We start from the raw sequence: 16253 nt of genomic DNA, 5'->3' as shown, positions 1-16253 counted from the left end.
GCATGCTCAATTGGGTTAAGATCTGGTGATTGACTTGGCCATTGCAGAATGTTCCACTTTTTTGCACTCATGAACTCCTGGGTAGCTTTGGCTGTATGCTTGGGGTCATTGTCCATCTGTACTATGAAGCGCCGTCCGATCAACTTTGCACCATTTGGCTGAATCTGGGCTGAAAGTATATCCCCGTACACTTCAGAATTCATCCGGCTACTCTTGTCTGCTGTTATGTCATCAATAAACACAAGTGACCCAGTGCCATTGAAAGCCATGCATGCCCATGCCATCACGTTGCCTCCACCATGTTTTACAGAGGATGTGGTGTGCCTTGGATCATGTGCCGTTCCCTTTCTTCTCCAAACTTTTTTCTTCCCATCATTCTGGTACAGGTTGATCTTTGTCTCATCTGTCCATAGAATACTTTTCCAGAACTGAGCTGGCTTCTTGAGGTGTTTTTGGGCAAATTTAACTCTGGCCTGTCTATTTTTGGAATTGATGAGTGGTTTGCATCTACATGTGAACCCTTTGTATTTACTTTCATGGAGTCTTCTCTTTACTGTTGACTTAGAGACAGATACACCTACTTCCCTGAGAGTGTTCTGGACTTCAGTTGATGTTGTGAACGGGTTCTTCTTCACCAAAGAAAGTATGCGGCGATCATCCACCACTGTTGTCTTCCGTGGACGCCCAGCCCTTTTTGAGTTCCCAAGCTCACCAGTCAATTCCTTTTTTCTCAGAATGTACCCGACTGTTGATTTTGCTACTCCAAGTATGTCTGCTATCTCTCTGATGGATTTTTTCTTTTTTTTCAGCCTCAGGATATTCGGCTTCACCTCAATTGAGAGTTCCTTTGACCGCATGTTGTCTGTTCACAGCAACAGCTTCCAAATGCAAAACCACACACCTGGAATCAACCCCAGACCTTTTAACTACTTCATTGATTACAGGTTAACGAGGGAGACGCCTTCAGAGTTAATTGCAGCCCTTAGAGTCCATTGTCCAATTACTTTTGGTCCCTTGAAAAAGAGGAGGCTATGCATTACAGAGCTATGATTCCTAAACCCTTTCTCCGATTTGGATGTGGAAACTCTCATATTGCAGCTGGGAGTGTGCACTTTCAGCCCATATTATATATATAATTGTATTTCTGAACATGTTTTTGTAAACAGCTAAAATAACAAAACTTGTGTCACTGTCCAAATATTTATGGCCCTAACTGTATATATATATATATATATATATATATATATATATTTTTTTTTTTTTTTTCTTCTTCACTAAATTATCATATTTACAAGTTATTTCTCACACATGGTGCAGGCATAATTGCAATTACACCCCAAAATACATTCTGCTATTCGTCCTGAGTATGGAGATACCCCATGTGTGAGACTTTTCCACAGCCTGGCCACATACAGAGGCCCAACTTCCATGTAGCACCATCAGGCGTTCTAAAGGCATAAATTACACATTTAATTTCCTGAGTACCCATCACATTTTTGAAGGCCCTGGAGCACCAGGACAATGGAATTACCCACAAAGTGACCCCATTTTGGAAAGAAAACCCAATGTATATTCTATGAGGTATAATGAGTCTTTTGAACATGTCATTTCTTTCCACAAGTTTTTGGAAAATGTGGAAAGAAAATAAAAACCTATTTTTTTTTTCACAAAGTTGTCAATTTAGAAGATCTTTCTAACACATAACATGTACATAGCCAAAATGACACCCCAAAATACATTCTGATACTCGTCCTGAGTATGGCGATACCCCATGTGTCAGACTTTTCCACAGCCTGGCCACATACAGAAGCCCAACATACAAGTACCACCTTCAGGCTTCTAACATATAGCATGTACACACCAAGAATTACATTCTAAAATACATTCTGCCGAGCAAAGGGTAAAAAAAAGGCTCACCTGTGGTTTTATCAGGCAGGGACACCATTCCAGAGCAGTCAAAGCATTTTCTAGACAGCCAAAAGGCAATGTCCAGGAATTGTCCAGGCAGCAGACAGATATGGAAAATTATGAACATGGTTCAGTACAGTCCAAGGTTTAGCAGGCAGTTCAGGCATAGGCATGGCCAGTTCAGGTGGCAGGCACAGGCATGGCCACTTCAGGTGGCAGGCAAAGGCAGGGCCAGTTCAGGTGGCAGCAGGCGGCACTTTGTACATTGGGCCTTGGTCAGGTAAGACCCGAGGACAGGGGTAGAGGCTTCTTCCCACCCAAATCTCTACGAAGCCTCCGAGTCTCCAGACCCTAATCCGAGAAAACGAAAAACCTGGAGAAAAAGGTTTTCTCCACTCAGAAAACTTTTTCTGGAGCCCCTCACATGTGAGACCCCTGTGCTGTACAGTGGCAGGGCAAATGATCAGTTCAGGAGGCAGGCAAAAAGCATGGTCATTTAACAGGCCGAGGTCAATTCACGTTGAAGGCAGAAACATGTTTGGCAGAGGCATAGTCATTTAACAGTCCGGGTCATACACAGAAATGGCAGAAAGTGGAAACTGGAAAGAAATCATCTTCACTTTACTAATAGTGTAGTAAAGTATGATAGCTTCGATAGCAAGTTCCAATGCAGAGGCCTGGCTGGGAGGGACAGTAGTATTGGGTGTCGCAGCGAATTCCTCTACTTGAACACACACGACATTTGGGGGTTTGCGACCTGTTTGGGTAGGAGGGAGGATTTCGGGAAAGTGCCTTTCATGGAGTCTGGATACTGCATCAGAGCGAATTAGTTGAGTGGGTTGGCCATGGGAATAGACAAGGGCTGTGAGAACATCTTCTTGGAATCTTAGATAGGTCAGGGAACTTTGGGTACTCTTAGGCCGCGTACACACGCGGGGACTGTTCGCTCAACTTTGTTCGTCAGTTTCAGCGGACAGTCCGCTCAAAATTAGCATAGACGGACTTAGCCACACACGATGAACGAACAGTCCGCTGAAACCGTGCGCGATGACGTGAACGGCACGTACGACGGGACTAGAAAACGACGTCCTATACACTGCAATGCAACCTTCGGCGTATAAATTCTTTCTGAGCATGCGCGGAACTTAGTTTGACGAACAAGCCTACACACGCGGGGACTGTCCGCTCAAACCAAGTTTCAGCGGACAGTTTTTCGGAAATTCCGAAAAACTTTGTTCAGCAGACTGTTCGCTGAAACTGTCCGCTGAAAGCCCACACACGAGCGGACTGTCCGCTGAAACACTGTTCAGCGGACAAAGTTGAGCGAACAGTCCCCGCGTGTGTACGCGGCCTTAGAAAAAATAATATATGAATTGAACATGGCTAGTTGCATCAAATAAACGGCGACTTTCTTGTACCAAAACATTGATCTCCTGGTGGCCAAGTAGGGCTGCATCATCTGGTCATTCATATCCACCCCCCCCCCCCCCCCCCATGTATAAGTTATACTCATGGATACATTTTGGCTTCTGGATGGGGCCTTTTCTTCTGTGCAGTTTCACCAAGGTGTCATTGTGTATTGTGGAAAGGATGTAGACATCTCTTTTTATCTCTCCACTTCACCGCTAGTACCTCGTCAGTCCGCATACTGGCCATTTCACCCCGTTTTAATTTCTTGGTGACCAATATCTGTGGGAAGCCTTTGCGGTTGGTCCATGCTGTCCCACAGGCCACAGTCTGCTTTAGGTACAGATGGCGGAAAAGTGGGAGACTTGTGTAGAAATTGTCTACATATAGGTGGTAACCTTTCCCAAGCAATGGTTGGATCAGCTGCCAGACAATTTTGCCACTTGTTCCCATGTAGGTAGGGCATCCAGGGGGGTTTAGCTGTCGGTCTTTTCCCTCATAAATTATAAAGTCATATGTGTAACCCGTGGCCCTGTCACACGCCTTATAAAATTTTACCCCACGTCTGGCTCTTTTACTGGGCATGTATTGTTGTATTCCAAGTCGTCCAGTGAAGTATAATAGGGATTCATCCACACAAATATTTTTATCAGGGGTAAACATCTGCTTGAAACTGGCGAAAAAAAAATTGATTAATTTATCATAACTGGGATGATTTTGAGGGAGGCATTGGGCATGGTTATTGAAATGTAAAAATCTCATGATCATCTCATAACGTTTTCTGGGCATAATTGATGAATCGACCGGCATGTGGTGGATAGGTTGGGTAGACCAGTAGGAATGGACTTCATTTTTTTTGTTAGCCCCATGTTGAGGGTTAGGCCAAGGAAAATGTTAAATTCTTCCACGGTGAGGGGTTTCCAAAAAAAAAAAGGACGGGCATAGGAAGAACTTGGATTTTTTGGCTATATGTTGGCTGGCATATAGATTACATTGCTCCACAATGTCGGTTAGGAGATCATTGGTAAAAAATAAATGAAAATAATAAAGTGGGGTTACATTTTCCGTCTGTATCTGAGGGTCTGGCTGGGATGTAAAAAGGGGAATTACAGGTTCTACTGACGTATCGGGCAGCCATGTTGGATACAGTAGAACATCTGGAAGGCTGGTATGGGCACTGCCTCGTTGATGGGATGCTCCGTTGCTAGCATCTGGCCTATCTTCAAGGAAGGTTGCAGAACTGCTGGTGGATGCCTGCCTATCCCGGAGTGCTGCGCTGCTGGTGGATGCCTGCATATCATCCTGGAGTGCTGCGCTGCTGGTGGATGCCTGCGCCTGCTCATTTCTCCCGTTTCTCCTTGTTAGGTTTCTAGCTTCCACAGTTTCCATCTCGGAGTCACTGCTTTCCACTGGCTCATAATCGCTATCCGAGTCTGACGGAGAGAGTTCCCCGCTACTCTCGTCCAACATACTCTGGAGTATCTGGGAAGCCTCCTCTGCGCTGTACGACCTTTTAGTCATGTTGACGGGCAGATATCAGATGGCGGGCAGCAGATGTCAGATGGCGGGCGTCAGTTGTGCCTGATGGCGGGCGGGAGATGTCAGATGGTGGGCGTCAGTTGTGCCTGATGGCGGGCATCAGATGTGCCAGATGTTGGCGGGAGGCAAATGTGTGATGGCAGGTGTCAGATGTGCCTTATGATGGCGGGCAGACGTGCCTGATGGTGGCGGGCAGACGCGCCTGGGGATGGCGGGCAGACGCACCTGGGGATGGCGGGCGACTGATGTGTCGGATGGCGGGCTGATGTGCCCGCTGTTGGCGGACAGATGTGCCCGCTGTTCTGTATGACAGGTGTTTTTGGGACACTGTTTTTGGACACTGTGTTTTTTGGGGGACACTAGCTGGTGATCAGTGGGTAAACAGCGGACAAACAGCTATAAACTCACTGATCTTCCCGGCTGAAGCACAGATCTCTCTTCCTCTCCTCACTGACAGGCTCTGTGTGAGGAGAGGAAGAGATGAGAGCAGTTACAACCGCTCTCTATTTACATTACATGACGACTGTGATTGGACACAGTCGTCATGTGATCAGGAGGGCCAATCACATGGCCCTCCTGTTGTATACTGCTCTGCAGTCTCCGGGGGTCACAGGCAGATCGGGATCACGCTGCTGCGCGGGCACGCGGCGGCACAATCACCTGCTATCTGCCACCCATCCTCCTTTGTTTACCTTACGATGGCTGTGATTAGACACAGCCATCGTGCGGATCAGGAGGGCAAATTACATTGCCCTCCTGCCGATCCGAGATGCGGCGTGTGCGGCAGGAATGTCCTGCCAGAAGTAGAGAGCTCCCACCCGGCCGTTTATATGCAGTGGCCGGGTGGGAAGTGGTTAATGATGTGCATTCCTGCTGTGCAGCACAAAACCAGAAAGTACAGACCACCTTCACTGTTGTATTTTTCTGATCTGTAGCCAAGCAAAGCAGTACCTTTAGGATATAAAGGACAGCAAACAAGCTTCAGTGCAGTACATTTCTGTTGTACAGCAATATAGCCCTTATGAGCAGAGATGTCACAAATATCAATGTGTATTTCTGCTGTGCCACAAAAACATCCCAGCAAGGACAAACCTTCACTACTGAGGTCTACTGGTGTGCAGCCAATGAGGAGTCATGGTCTATCCCTTTATGAAATAACCAACAGGCAATTTATTTCATAGGCATAGCCTGGGCTGTAGATACTAAACCTTCACCACCAGTGAAGGAACAAATCCTAAAATGGTTGGACACCCTACTATATTAGTTGTTGTCCTACCTTACCTCCATAGACTGAGCAAAAGCTAGCCAGCTCATACCCAGGTGGGGCTGATTAGCAACTAAAGTCTCAATGAGCCCAGCCATAGAGACCAATTTAAGACAGCCTCTAGAAGAGGTGGTTACCAATTTAGCCTGGGGGTAAATAGCTACTTGCAGGCTTCAAACAAGCAATTATGTAGCTCTTGCATAGGTTTGCACAGAAAATCCACCATTAAAAGGATGTAGGAAGCGATCTATGGTGAATCGCCTTTAGATCTGCCACTGAGTGGATTGTAGCCCAAACCAACAAAAATGGGATTTTTATATACAGCTTACCTGTAAAATCCTTTTCTTGAGAGTACATCACGGGACACAGGAGCTTCATTACATAGTGGGTTATATAGGCACCTCTGGTGATTGGACACTGGTTGACCCTAATTAAGGAGAATTCCTCCCCTATATAACCCCTCCCATCCGGGAGGCACCTCAGTTTTGTAGCAAAGCAATAAGAACCACGTAAAACCCAAGAGGGGCGGGAGCCCTGTGTCCCGTGATGTACTCTCAAGAAAAGGATTTTACAGGTAAGCTGTATATAAAAATCCCATTTTCTTGATCATACATCACGGGACACAGGAGCTTCATTACATAGTGGGATGTCCCAAAGCAATGCTCAGGTTGAGGGGAGGGAGACACAGATCATAAGCATAGACCGCCAGGGACCTGAGGACCTAAACTGCAGCCTGCAGTACACTGCGCCCGAAGGCGATATCCTCTTGCCCTCTGACATCCACCTGATAGAATCTGGTGAATGTGTGGATTGATGACCAAGTCGCAGCCTTACAGATCTGAGCCAGGGAGGCCTGGTGATGCACTGCCCAAGAAGCACTGACAGCCCTAGTAGAGTGCGCTTTCACCTGAAAAGGAGGAATCTTCCCCTTTAAGCTATAGGCCTGAGAAATAACCTGTCTGATCCATCTCGAGAGAGTGGACTTTGACGCTGCCTGACCCCTTCTAGGGCCTTCTGGCAGAATAAATAAGCAGTCAGTTTTTCTTATCTGAGCAGTTGCTTGAAGATAAAGACTGATTGCTCTAACCACATCTAAAGTGTGTAAGGATTCTTCCTCTATGGACTGAGGATTTGGAAAAAAGGATGGTAGGATTATATCTTGATTCAGATGAAAACCTGAAACCACCTTAGGTAGAAAGGACCTGTTGGGACGCATAACCACCCGGTCCTTATGGATAATTAGATAGGGCTCTTTACAAGAAAGAGCTGCCAATTCTGATACCCTTCTAGCCGTGGATATGGCTACTAGGAAGACTAGCTTCTTTGTCAAGAGGACTAACGAAGCAAGATGCAAAGGTTCAAATGGTTGGGCTACTAAGGCCGAGAGAACCAAATTCAGATCCCATGGGCATACCGGAGGTCTGACTGGCGGTCTCATCCGCATAGCCCCCTGGATAAAGGCCCGTATCAGGGAATGTGATGCAAGCGGTCTTTGAAAAAAGACCGACAGGGCCGAAATCTGCACCTTGATGGTGCTTATGGCCAAATTCAATTCAAGGCCTGATTGGAGAAAGGCCAAGATTCTGCTAATGACATACCTTCTGGGATGCCATCTCCTGGGTTCACACCAGGAAACATATGCCCTCCAGATCTTGTAATAGATACGCCTGGAGGCCGGCTTTCTGGCATTGACCAGAGTGGAAAGGACTGGCCCCGAAAGACCACGGTCTTTTAAAATGTGGGTCTCAGCAGCCAGACCGTCAAATTCAGACTGCGTAAAGCAGGATGGTAAATTGGGCCCTGCGAGAGCAGATCTGGCCGGAGGGGGAGGGTCCATGGCCTGCCCACTGCTAGCTTCATGATTTCTGCGAACCATGGTCGCCTGGGCCAAGCCGGGGCCACTAGAAGGACCGACTTCGCCTCCCTCTTGACCCTTCCCAGGAACCGTGACAGTAGCGGGTTCGGGGGGAAGGCATAGATCAGATTGTACTGATTCCAGGGAACCGTCAGAGCATCTGACCCCTGAGCAAGTGCATCTCTTGTCCTTGACACAAAGTTGTCCAGTTTCCTGTTGAATCTGGACGCAAAAAGATCCACGTCTGGAGTGCCCCATTTGTAACATATGTCTCGAAACACATCGGGGTGCAGAGCCCATTCTCCTGGGCACAACTGCTGGCGGCTGAGATAATCCGCCTGCCAATTCTCCACTCCTGGGATGAAGACTGCAGAGAGGCACGGAACATGCTCTTCTGCCCAGACAAGTATGCGATTCACCTCGTTTTGGGCCACCAGACTTCTGGTACCGCCCTGGTGATTGATATAAGCCACCGCGGTGGCATTGTCGGACTGAATCCGAACCGGGAAGCCTCGCAGTCTGTGAGACCACTCTCTGAGTGCCATGTAAACTGCCCGAATCTCTAGGATATTTATGGGCAACAGACTTTCGGTCGCAGACCATTTTCCCTGCGAGCATGTTCCCTCTAATACGGCTCCCCAGCCTGTCAGGCTGGCATCCGTTGTGACAATCTTCCATGAGAGGGGAAGAAATGTTTTGCCTTTTAGCAAATTTCTGGTTTGTAACCACCAAACCAGACTCTTGCGTGCCCGGGGGGATAAACGCATAGGAAGATCCAGGGATTGGGGCTTCCTGTTCCAAATCGCAAGGATGCATCTTTGCAGGGGCCTTGAGTGGAACTGGGCAAATGGGACGGCCTCGAATGAGGCGACCATCTTTCCCAATAGTCTCATACATAGACGAATAGAGGGAGATCTTCTGCCCAGAACTAGGCGCACCAGATCTCCAATGGCCAAGGCCTTTGGCCCTGGAAGGAACACCCTGCCCTGAGCGGTGTCGATAATGAGACCCAGGTAATCCAACCTGGTGGTCGGTTGCAGAGACGACTTTTCTAGGTTTAATATCCAACCTAGGCGGCCCAGATGTTCTAGCGTACTGGTGACGCTGCGACTTAGGCTCGTTATAGTTCTCTCTACGAGAAGCAAGTCGTCTAGGTAAGCCATGACGGCTATGCCCTGAACTCTTAAAGTTGCTAAGAGAGGGTCTAGAATCTTCGTGAAGACTCGGGGGGCCGTGGCTAGGCCGAATGGCAGGGCCACAAATTGAAAGTGGCGTTGCTCTACCGCGAACCTTAGGAACTTCTGGTGCGCGGGAAATATTGGCACGTGGAGATATGCATCTCTGATATCTATTGATGCCATGAATTCTCCTCCCTGCAGGGAGGAAACCACAGTGCGTATAGACTGCATCCGGAAGGTCTGGATGTGTAGAAACCGGTTCAAGTCTCTCAGATCCAAGATAGGTCTGACACTTCCGTTTGGTTTTGGGACAGTGAAGAGATTCGAATAAAAACCTGAACCCTGATCTTTCGGGCTCACCTCTACTATCACACCTTGGGATAGTAACTGATCTAAGGCCAGGAGTAGCGATTTCCGCTCTATTGGATCCTTGGGGATCCTTGACCTTAGAAAACGAAAGGGTGGAATCTTCTGAAATTCTAGCCTGTAGCCCAGAGATACCGAAGAGATCACCCATTTGTCCTGAATCTCCTCCCGCCAGGCGCCTGCAAACTGCAGGAGCCTTCCCCCCACTCGGCCGAGCGGGGGCGCCCCTTCACAAGGAGGTCTTGGAGGTTTGCTTGGCAGGCTTCCGCCCCCAAGTCTTTTTCTGTCCCTGGGCTCGGCCCTGAGGCTTTCTAGCAGCGGAGGGCTGGGAAGGCCGTCGCCACTGTTTAGAGCTTGACGCTTCGGGAGAAAGAGTACGCCTGAATGAGGGACGCTTACTCTTCTTGACTGGAAGGAGTGTAGATTTACCTCCTGAGATATTTTGGATGAATTTATCTAGTTCCTCTCCAAACAAACGTTCCCCTTTAAATGGGAACCCAGCCAAATGCTTTTTGCATGACATCTCAGCGGCCCAATTTTTTAGCCATAGAGCCCTACGCATGTGTACCAACATAAGGGACAAACGGGATGCTTGTTGGACAGAATCCAAAATCGCATCAATTATGAAACATAAGATGTGAGGCATCTCTGCATATTTCACTACTTCCTCGCTGGGGAGGAGTTCAAACATTTGTTTGACCTGTTCCTTAAGAAACTGACACAATCCTACGGCTGCGACTGTAGGTTGCACCACAGCGCCGGCCATGGAAAAGGAGGCTTTTAACAAGGTTTCCAGCCTTTTGTCAGCTGGATCCTTAAATACCTGCGCATTATCCAAAGGACAAGTTAGGTTTTTATTCACACAAGAGATAGCCGCATCAACAGATGGGGCCCCCCATTTCTTGGTGAAACTTTCCTCCACGGGATAATTCATAGAAAACCTCTTGGGAGGAGTAAACAGTTTATCGGGATGTCCCCAGTCCTCATACATCAAGTCAGCCATTAAAGGATGAATTGGGAAGGAACAGGCAGTCTGTGGGGCTTTCCTGACTCCCAGGGAAGAGACAGAGGATGTAGCGACTTCAGCAGGCGGCATTCTGAACGTGGTACGCACCAATTCAGTGTAATACTGCACCTGCTTTCTGAGTGCCTGGGAGGAGGGGACTAGCTCCTCATCCTCTGACTGATCCGACTGCTCATGATCCCTTTCTAAAGATAGGGATCTCTCCTCATTTTCAGAGCAACTGTCTGAGAGAGGGATTTCAGCAGAGGGAGGGGATCTACCCCTTTTTCTGCTATCTTTTAGGGAAGCAGAAATAAAATTCATTATCCTCCCTTCAAAACTCTCCAATGAAGCCCTAAGGGAGTCCTCAGTGACATAGACCGGGGCTGCGACATTAGGAGAGGCTGCAAAGCCTGAAAGGGGCACTGACTCGTCTTGAGATGCAGGCTCCACTCTTGCAGAGGGGGATGGTAACCTGCATGCACCCTTGGAACCCCTGGACCTAGGCGGTGATTTGCCAGTGCTTTTGTTACCTGCCCCTGAAACCCTCTTACGAGGAGACATAGTACTGAGCTACAAAGCAGAGTTACTAATGTAAAATGCAATCACTTATTTGTGCTTAAAGTCTCACAATAAATCAATATTAGCTTAACTGCACAATATGATGCCGAGTAGGTGTCTTAGGGTTTGCCTGGATCCAATCCCACGGATGCTTACAGCCCACAGCTCCTGTGCCTCACCTTACAGTCCCCTGACGCTCTGGGCTTTTAAAACGGCCGTTTTGGCGCCTGCATTACAGCATAGAGCACCTGATTGTGCACAGCTGGCAACCACACCCCCCCCCCCTTTCCCCAATAGGCCGGGAGCGCGCCCGGCGCGCGTGCACGCGCCCGCGCGCGTGCACGAGGACCGCGGGATCCGGGGGGGAGGAGGAGAACCCAAAAGGAGTGACCTGGGACCCCCTGATCTGCGTGGGACCCCTTTTTTACCTTTATTGTGGCAGGGACTGCAAGGAGACGTGAGAGCTGGAGAACCAGGCACTTCACTGAGCGTGTTAGTATTGAAAGGCATGTAAGTATGCATCAGGCTGCTCTTACTCCATCTAGTGGTGGAAACCAGGTAAGACATACAACTACTCACAGTGAAGAAATCCATTCATATATTAAATATATAGGATGACTTCCCCTACCTGTTCCCCGCCGCAGGAATTGCTGTGTTCAGACCAATTCCAGCCTTCACCCATCACGGCGGGTATTGTTAGCCAACCTTCAGGCGTATCTGGGGTTCTTACGAAAAGATCCTCCTACCTGGGCCTTGTAAAAAACTCTGCCAGAAACTTACGGGCGCCCTGAGTCAACAGTACCCCAAGTCTGGTTGTCCCAGAGTCCAGTCTTCCAATGGAGAGGACTTACAGGCAAAACCTCGTGTCTTCGGCAAACGAGGCCCGGGTACCATACCATCTTGGGAGTCAAATATCGGCCCGAGGTATGGATCCGGTTTGTTGTAGCCCTTCGGCCCTCGCCGGGACCCGCATAGAGCTAAGTTTTACGTGACCATCGACCAGACACTGGCGAAAAAACTGAGGTGCCTCCCGGATGGGAGGGGTTATATAGGGGAGGAATTCTCCTTAATTAGGGTCAACCAGTGTCCAATCACCAGAGGTGCCTATATAACCCACTATGTAATGAAGCTCCTGTGTCCCGTGATGTATGATCAAGAAAAAGGTTTTTCTTACCTCCTACACTATAATATAACCACAGTGTAAAGGTGGAGTGGGAGGTTGGAGCTTATGAAAGTTACCTATAGCAAGCAACCCCCAAAAGGAGGATCTGTGACAAGGGAACCCCTACTGTGCCATACAGAAGCTTGGTCCCTGCCAATCCTTGAATGTTAGGTCAGCTTTTAAGCATCTTGAAGCAACTTCAGATTCCTAGCAGCTGGGCTAATAAGGCCGGTGACCTAGTGCACCTGCTGACCAGGGAAGCTTCTGAATCCACCAACCGCTGCTCAATTAATAAGTGGTAAACCTGGCCTGTAAGTAACTTTATCTACCAGGTTCCCTCTGTACGCTATATTCATTCCTACTAATGTACCACAACTGGGCATGTAGGGAGAGGCTGGCAACCTACTGCTGCGATAACCACAGTGTCTCTGCTGTAAGAGGGAGCTGTGGCTGGTGGTTTTAGCAGTGGCGTCTGGGCTATTTGTATCCCAGCCCCAGGTTCTGCACCAGTCAGTATATACACGGGGAAGGGGAGCAATGGACTACCTCTTTCCCATCTGAGGTGGTTTAGGCACCCTCGTTCCTCTGCACCACCTGTCCACCATACACCGTCTCTGATGTAAGAGGGAGCTGCGGCTGGTGTTTTTAGCAGAAGCTTCAGGGCTATTTGAATCCAGACCCCAGGGGAGATCATCTCAAATGCCCAAAAACCCTCTGGCTGGAATTGGGGCTTTTGCAGCTAAATTCCCAAGGCAAAGGAAAGTACTCACTCGCTTGCTTTTCCATCCTTATGGTCCACACGCCAGGAGGATAGCCACCAAAGTGCCCCCCCCAACTGCTGTCCCCATAGGAAGGTGCCAGGTTAGGCTGTGTCCTGCACTGTACCAGTCAGTATATACACATGGGGGGGGGGACAATGCCTTCCGTTCCTCATTCCCATCTGAGGTGGTTAAGGCAGACATCCACCGTAGTGAACTGGTGCCTCCTCGCTCTAGAGAAAGGAGGATGTGGGCGCCTGCTCCTGCTGACTCTGAGCCTTCCCTCCTGGGTAAGAACGCCGCCGCCATTTTTCCCGAAGTTTGAAAATGACGCGGGTGCTTGTTGCCGCACCCTCTCCGGCAGCCCATGCGAGCTACCGGGGGCCCAGGAGTCGGGGACATGATCCCCCGGGAAAGAACCGATGGCCAGCACCCTGTCTGAACAGCCACCAGGACAGGTAAGGAGGGGGAGACAGGATAATGGCCCCTGAAGTTCTGTGTACACCACTGTACCCAGGGTCCTTCAGCTCTCAGGCGGGCTCTTCCAATTTCTGCTGCCCCCCCTGAGGAAAAGATAGAGGAACCCCCCAGGAAGGACAAGAATATCCTACCAGACCCAGTGGCTTCCTAAGCTTGTGCTCCGGCTCCCAGGGGGAGACCACCAGCCCCAGGCTTCGGGTCATTTGGAAAAAAACAAACAGTTTTGCTGTGTAGGGAGAAACACAATCAAAAACTTAGGATCAAGGGGAAGGGTGTGGACTTAAAACAGCTGTCGATTGATTGTGTTTCCTGTAGGGAGGAGCCTCTCATCTCTCAGGTGTGCCGTCCTGGAAGATGACTTGAGAAAAATCTCCTGAAGAAGCAGTAATCTCGTCCACGAAAGAGGTCGAGCAATTAATACACAGATGGTATAATCTGTGACCGTATAGAGCTATTGTTTTTGTCTTAATCTGTTTTGAAGCTATGTATTTTAATTATTTTGTAATACAATTAAAACAATTCTTATACCGAGATTGTCATCCCAAATTTTTGTATGGTACCATTAAAGTCCTTTTCAGCCGCCTCCCAATCTTCCTTTCCACTCTGAATCTATAATAAAACATACATTGTAATAAACATACTTGTGTATAGATCTTAACTACCAATAATTGTTATTCATCTACCTGATAATTTGCAGAGTTGTGATCTCCCTGTGTGGAATCCCGGGAATACAGAGGACGGGGACATCTCTCTGGTGGGTTCCTGGTATTTGGTGGCTCCATCATATCCTTGTGTCCTTCTGAAAACTCCTCCATCACTCCATACTCCTCTGTAACAACAATTTTATCATCTCCGAGGATTCCACTCTGAATAAATAAAACATTCATTATAACAAACACACGTATAAATCATAACTATCAGTGATTGTTCCTAGATGCTCCAACCCACCAACCTTGTAACAGTGGGGGATGGTGTGACCTTCCTTTGTAGAATCGCTGGAATACAGAGGACGGGGACATCTCTCTGGTGGGTTTCTGTTTGATGTCTCCATCATGATGTCCTTGTTGATATCCTTGTGTACTTCAGAAAGCTCCTCCATCACTCCATACTTCTCATCCGCCTCTTTAACAATATTATCATCTTTGAGGTTTCCACTCTGAATATATAATAAAACATTAATTGTAACAAACATGCTGTGTATAAATCACAATTACCAATAATTGCTAATCATCTACCTGATGATGGTGGGGGATGGTGTGATCTTCCTGTGTGGAATCCCGGGAATACAGAGGACGGGGACATCTCTCTGGTGGGTTCCCATTACTGGATCCATCTGTAGGAAACACACACACTGACTGAATACATTGTTTCTATGTGTTTATCAGATGATGGGGGATCTAGGTGGAGCCTCCGTACTGCTCTCTCCTTTACAATAAAGTCTCCTCTTACCCGGTGATGTGAGGGGCGGCTGATTGTCCATCATGACGTCCTTGTAGAGATCCTTGTGTCCTTCTAAATACTCCCACTCCTCCATGGAGAATTAGACAGTGACATCCTGACACCTTATAGGAACCTGACACACACAATGATACAGTCACCATCCAGACACATCCCTTGTCTGTTACTGGATAATGTCCCAGAATTCCCAGAATCCTCCTCTCCTGTCAGCAGCTCCATCATCTTCTTGGTGACTTCTAGAATCTTCTGCATGTTGTCTCTTTCAGGTTTCAAGGAGTCACATGGAGGCACTGTGATGGTCATATGATCACCGGACTTCACAAGAGGAAATCTCTGCATTGAGGAACCAATAAGAATATCATGTTAGAACCCAAAAATCCTCCTCACCTCGTTGGTCAATTCTGTGTTTTATTACTAGAGATAAGAGTGATGTCATGTGAACTTCCCAGAATAATCACCTCTCTGGTCAGGTCTGTGTTTTATTAATATAGATAAGAGTGATGTCATGTGGCCTCCCAGAATCCTCCTCACCTCTCCGGTCAGGTCTATGTTTTATTAATATAGATAAGAGAGATGTCATGTGACCTCCCAGAATCCTCCTCACCTCTCCGGTCAGCAGGTAGATGATCTCCAGGGTGAGGTTTAGTATCTTCTCAGTCATGTGACTCCAGTTCTTCTCCATCCTCATTGGTGCCATCATTTGATCTATACAGGTCTCCCTGTAGACGGATACATTTGGTAAATGAAAGTAAGAAATTTGGATGGTATTGATCACACAATAATAGGATGTGGATGTGGGGGGGGGGGGTAATAGGAGGGTTGTTGTACATTTAAGAACTACTGGCCCCATGGGAACACATTTACATTTGGACCGTTTAGTGTTTATTACATCTTGGATGACCCGGGACCTGCCAGATCAGATTTTCCCTTTTTATGTTGGGTTTGTTTCCTTTCTAAACTGGTTTGCAGCTGAAACAGAACTCCTCTAAGAACAAATGCTCACCAATGAGTGAAGGAATTCCCTTCTTCATCTTACGTGATATTCCAAAAAAAAAAACATGTGACCAGTGAGACAATAAGATGGTCAAGGTTGCCAGTTCTGTAAGGTCTGAAAAATAAGTGCAGGTGAGGTGGGAGGACCATCACAGACCCCCGCCCCTCAAAGTCCCCTGAGCCCTCCAGCCCCCTATTCCCTCAGAGCCCTGCAGCCTGACTACTCCCTCAAGGGTCTCAGAGTCCTTCAGCTACATTACCCCTTCAGAGGCACCTAAAGTCTTTCAATTTTATTAACAAACCCTTCAGCTCCTCTACTTC

The 16253-nt window shown here is 47.9% G+C and overlaps 2 protein-coding genes across 2 annotated transcripts in view; both read right to left on the bottom strand.

Annotated features, from left to right (window-relative positions):
* The window catches only part of LOC143989847 (uncharacterized), a 30727-nt gene extending 15634 nt beyond the window's left edge, over positions 1–15093 (bottom strand). The window contains exons 1-4 of the mRNA XM_077490126.1: positions 14931–15093; positions 14717–14814; positions 14434–14637; positions 14165–14347 (exon numbers count right to left, since the gene is read on the bottom strand). Coding sequence (XP_077346252.1) covers positions 14165–14347; positions 14434–14637; positions 14717–14814; positions 14931–15015 — 570 coding nt within the window. The 5' untranslated portion in view covers positions 15016–15093. The remainder of the gene's footprint in view (positions 1–14164; positions 14348–14433; positions 14638–14716; positions 14815–14930) is intronic.
* Positions 1–16253, bottom strand: part of LOC143986898 (uncharacterized) — a 1277526-nt gene that overhangs the window by 1193206 nt on the left and 68067 nt on the right. The gene's annotated exons all lie outside the window — the stretch shown is intronic.

Source organism: Lithobates pipiens, unplaced genomic scaffold (assembly GCF_037356315.1).
Source record: "Lithobates pipiens isolate NorthernLeopardFrog02 unplaced genomic scaffold, aLitPip1_a1.2 Scaffold_18, whole genome shotgun sequence".
In the NCBI taxonomy this organism is placed as follows: Eukaryota; Metazoa; Chordata; class Amphibia; order Anura; family Ranidae; genus Lithobates; species Lithobates pipiens.
Note: the sequence above shows the minus strand (reverse complement) of the source record. Positions and strands in the feature narration are given on the sequence as shown.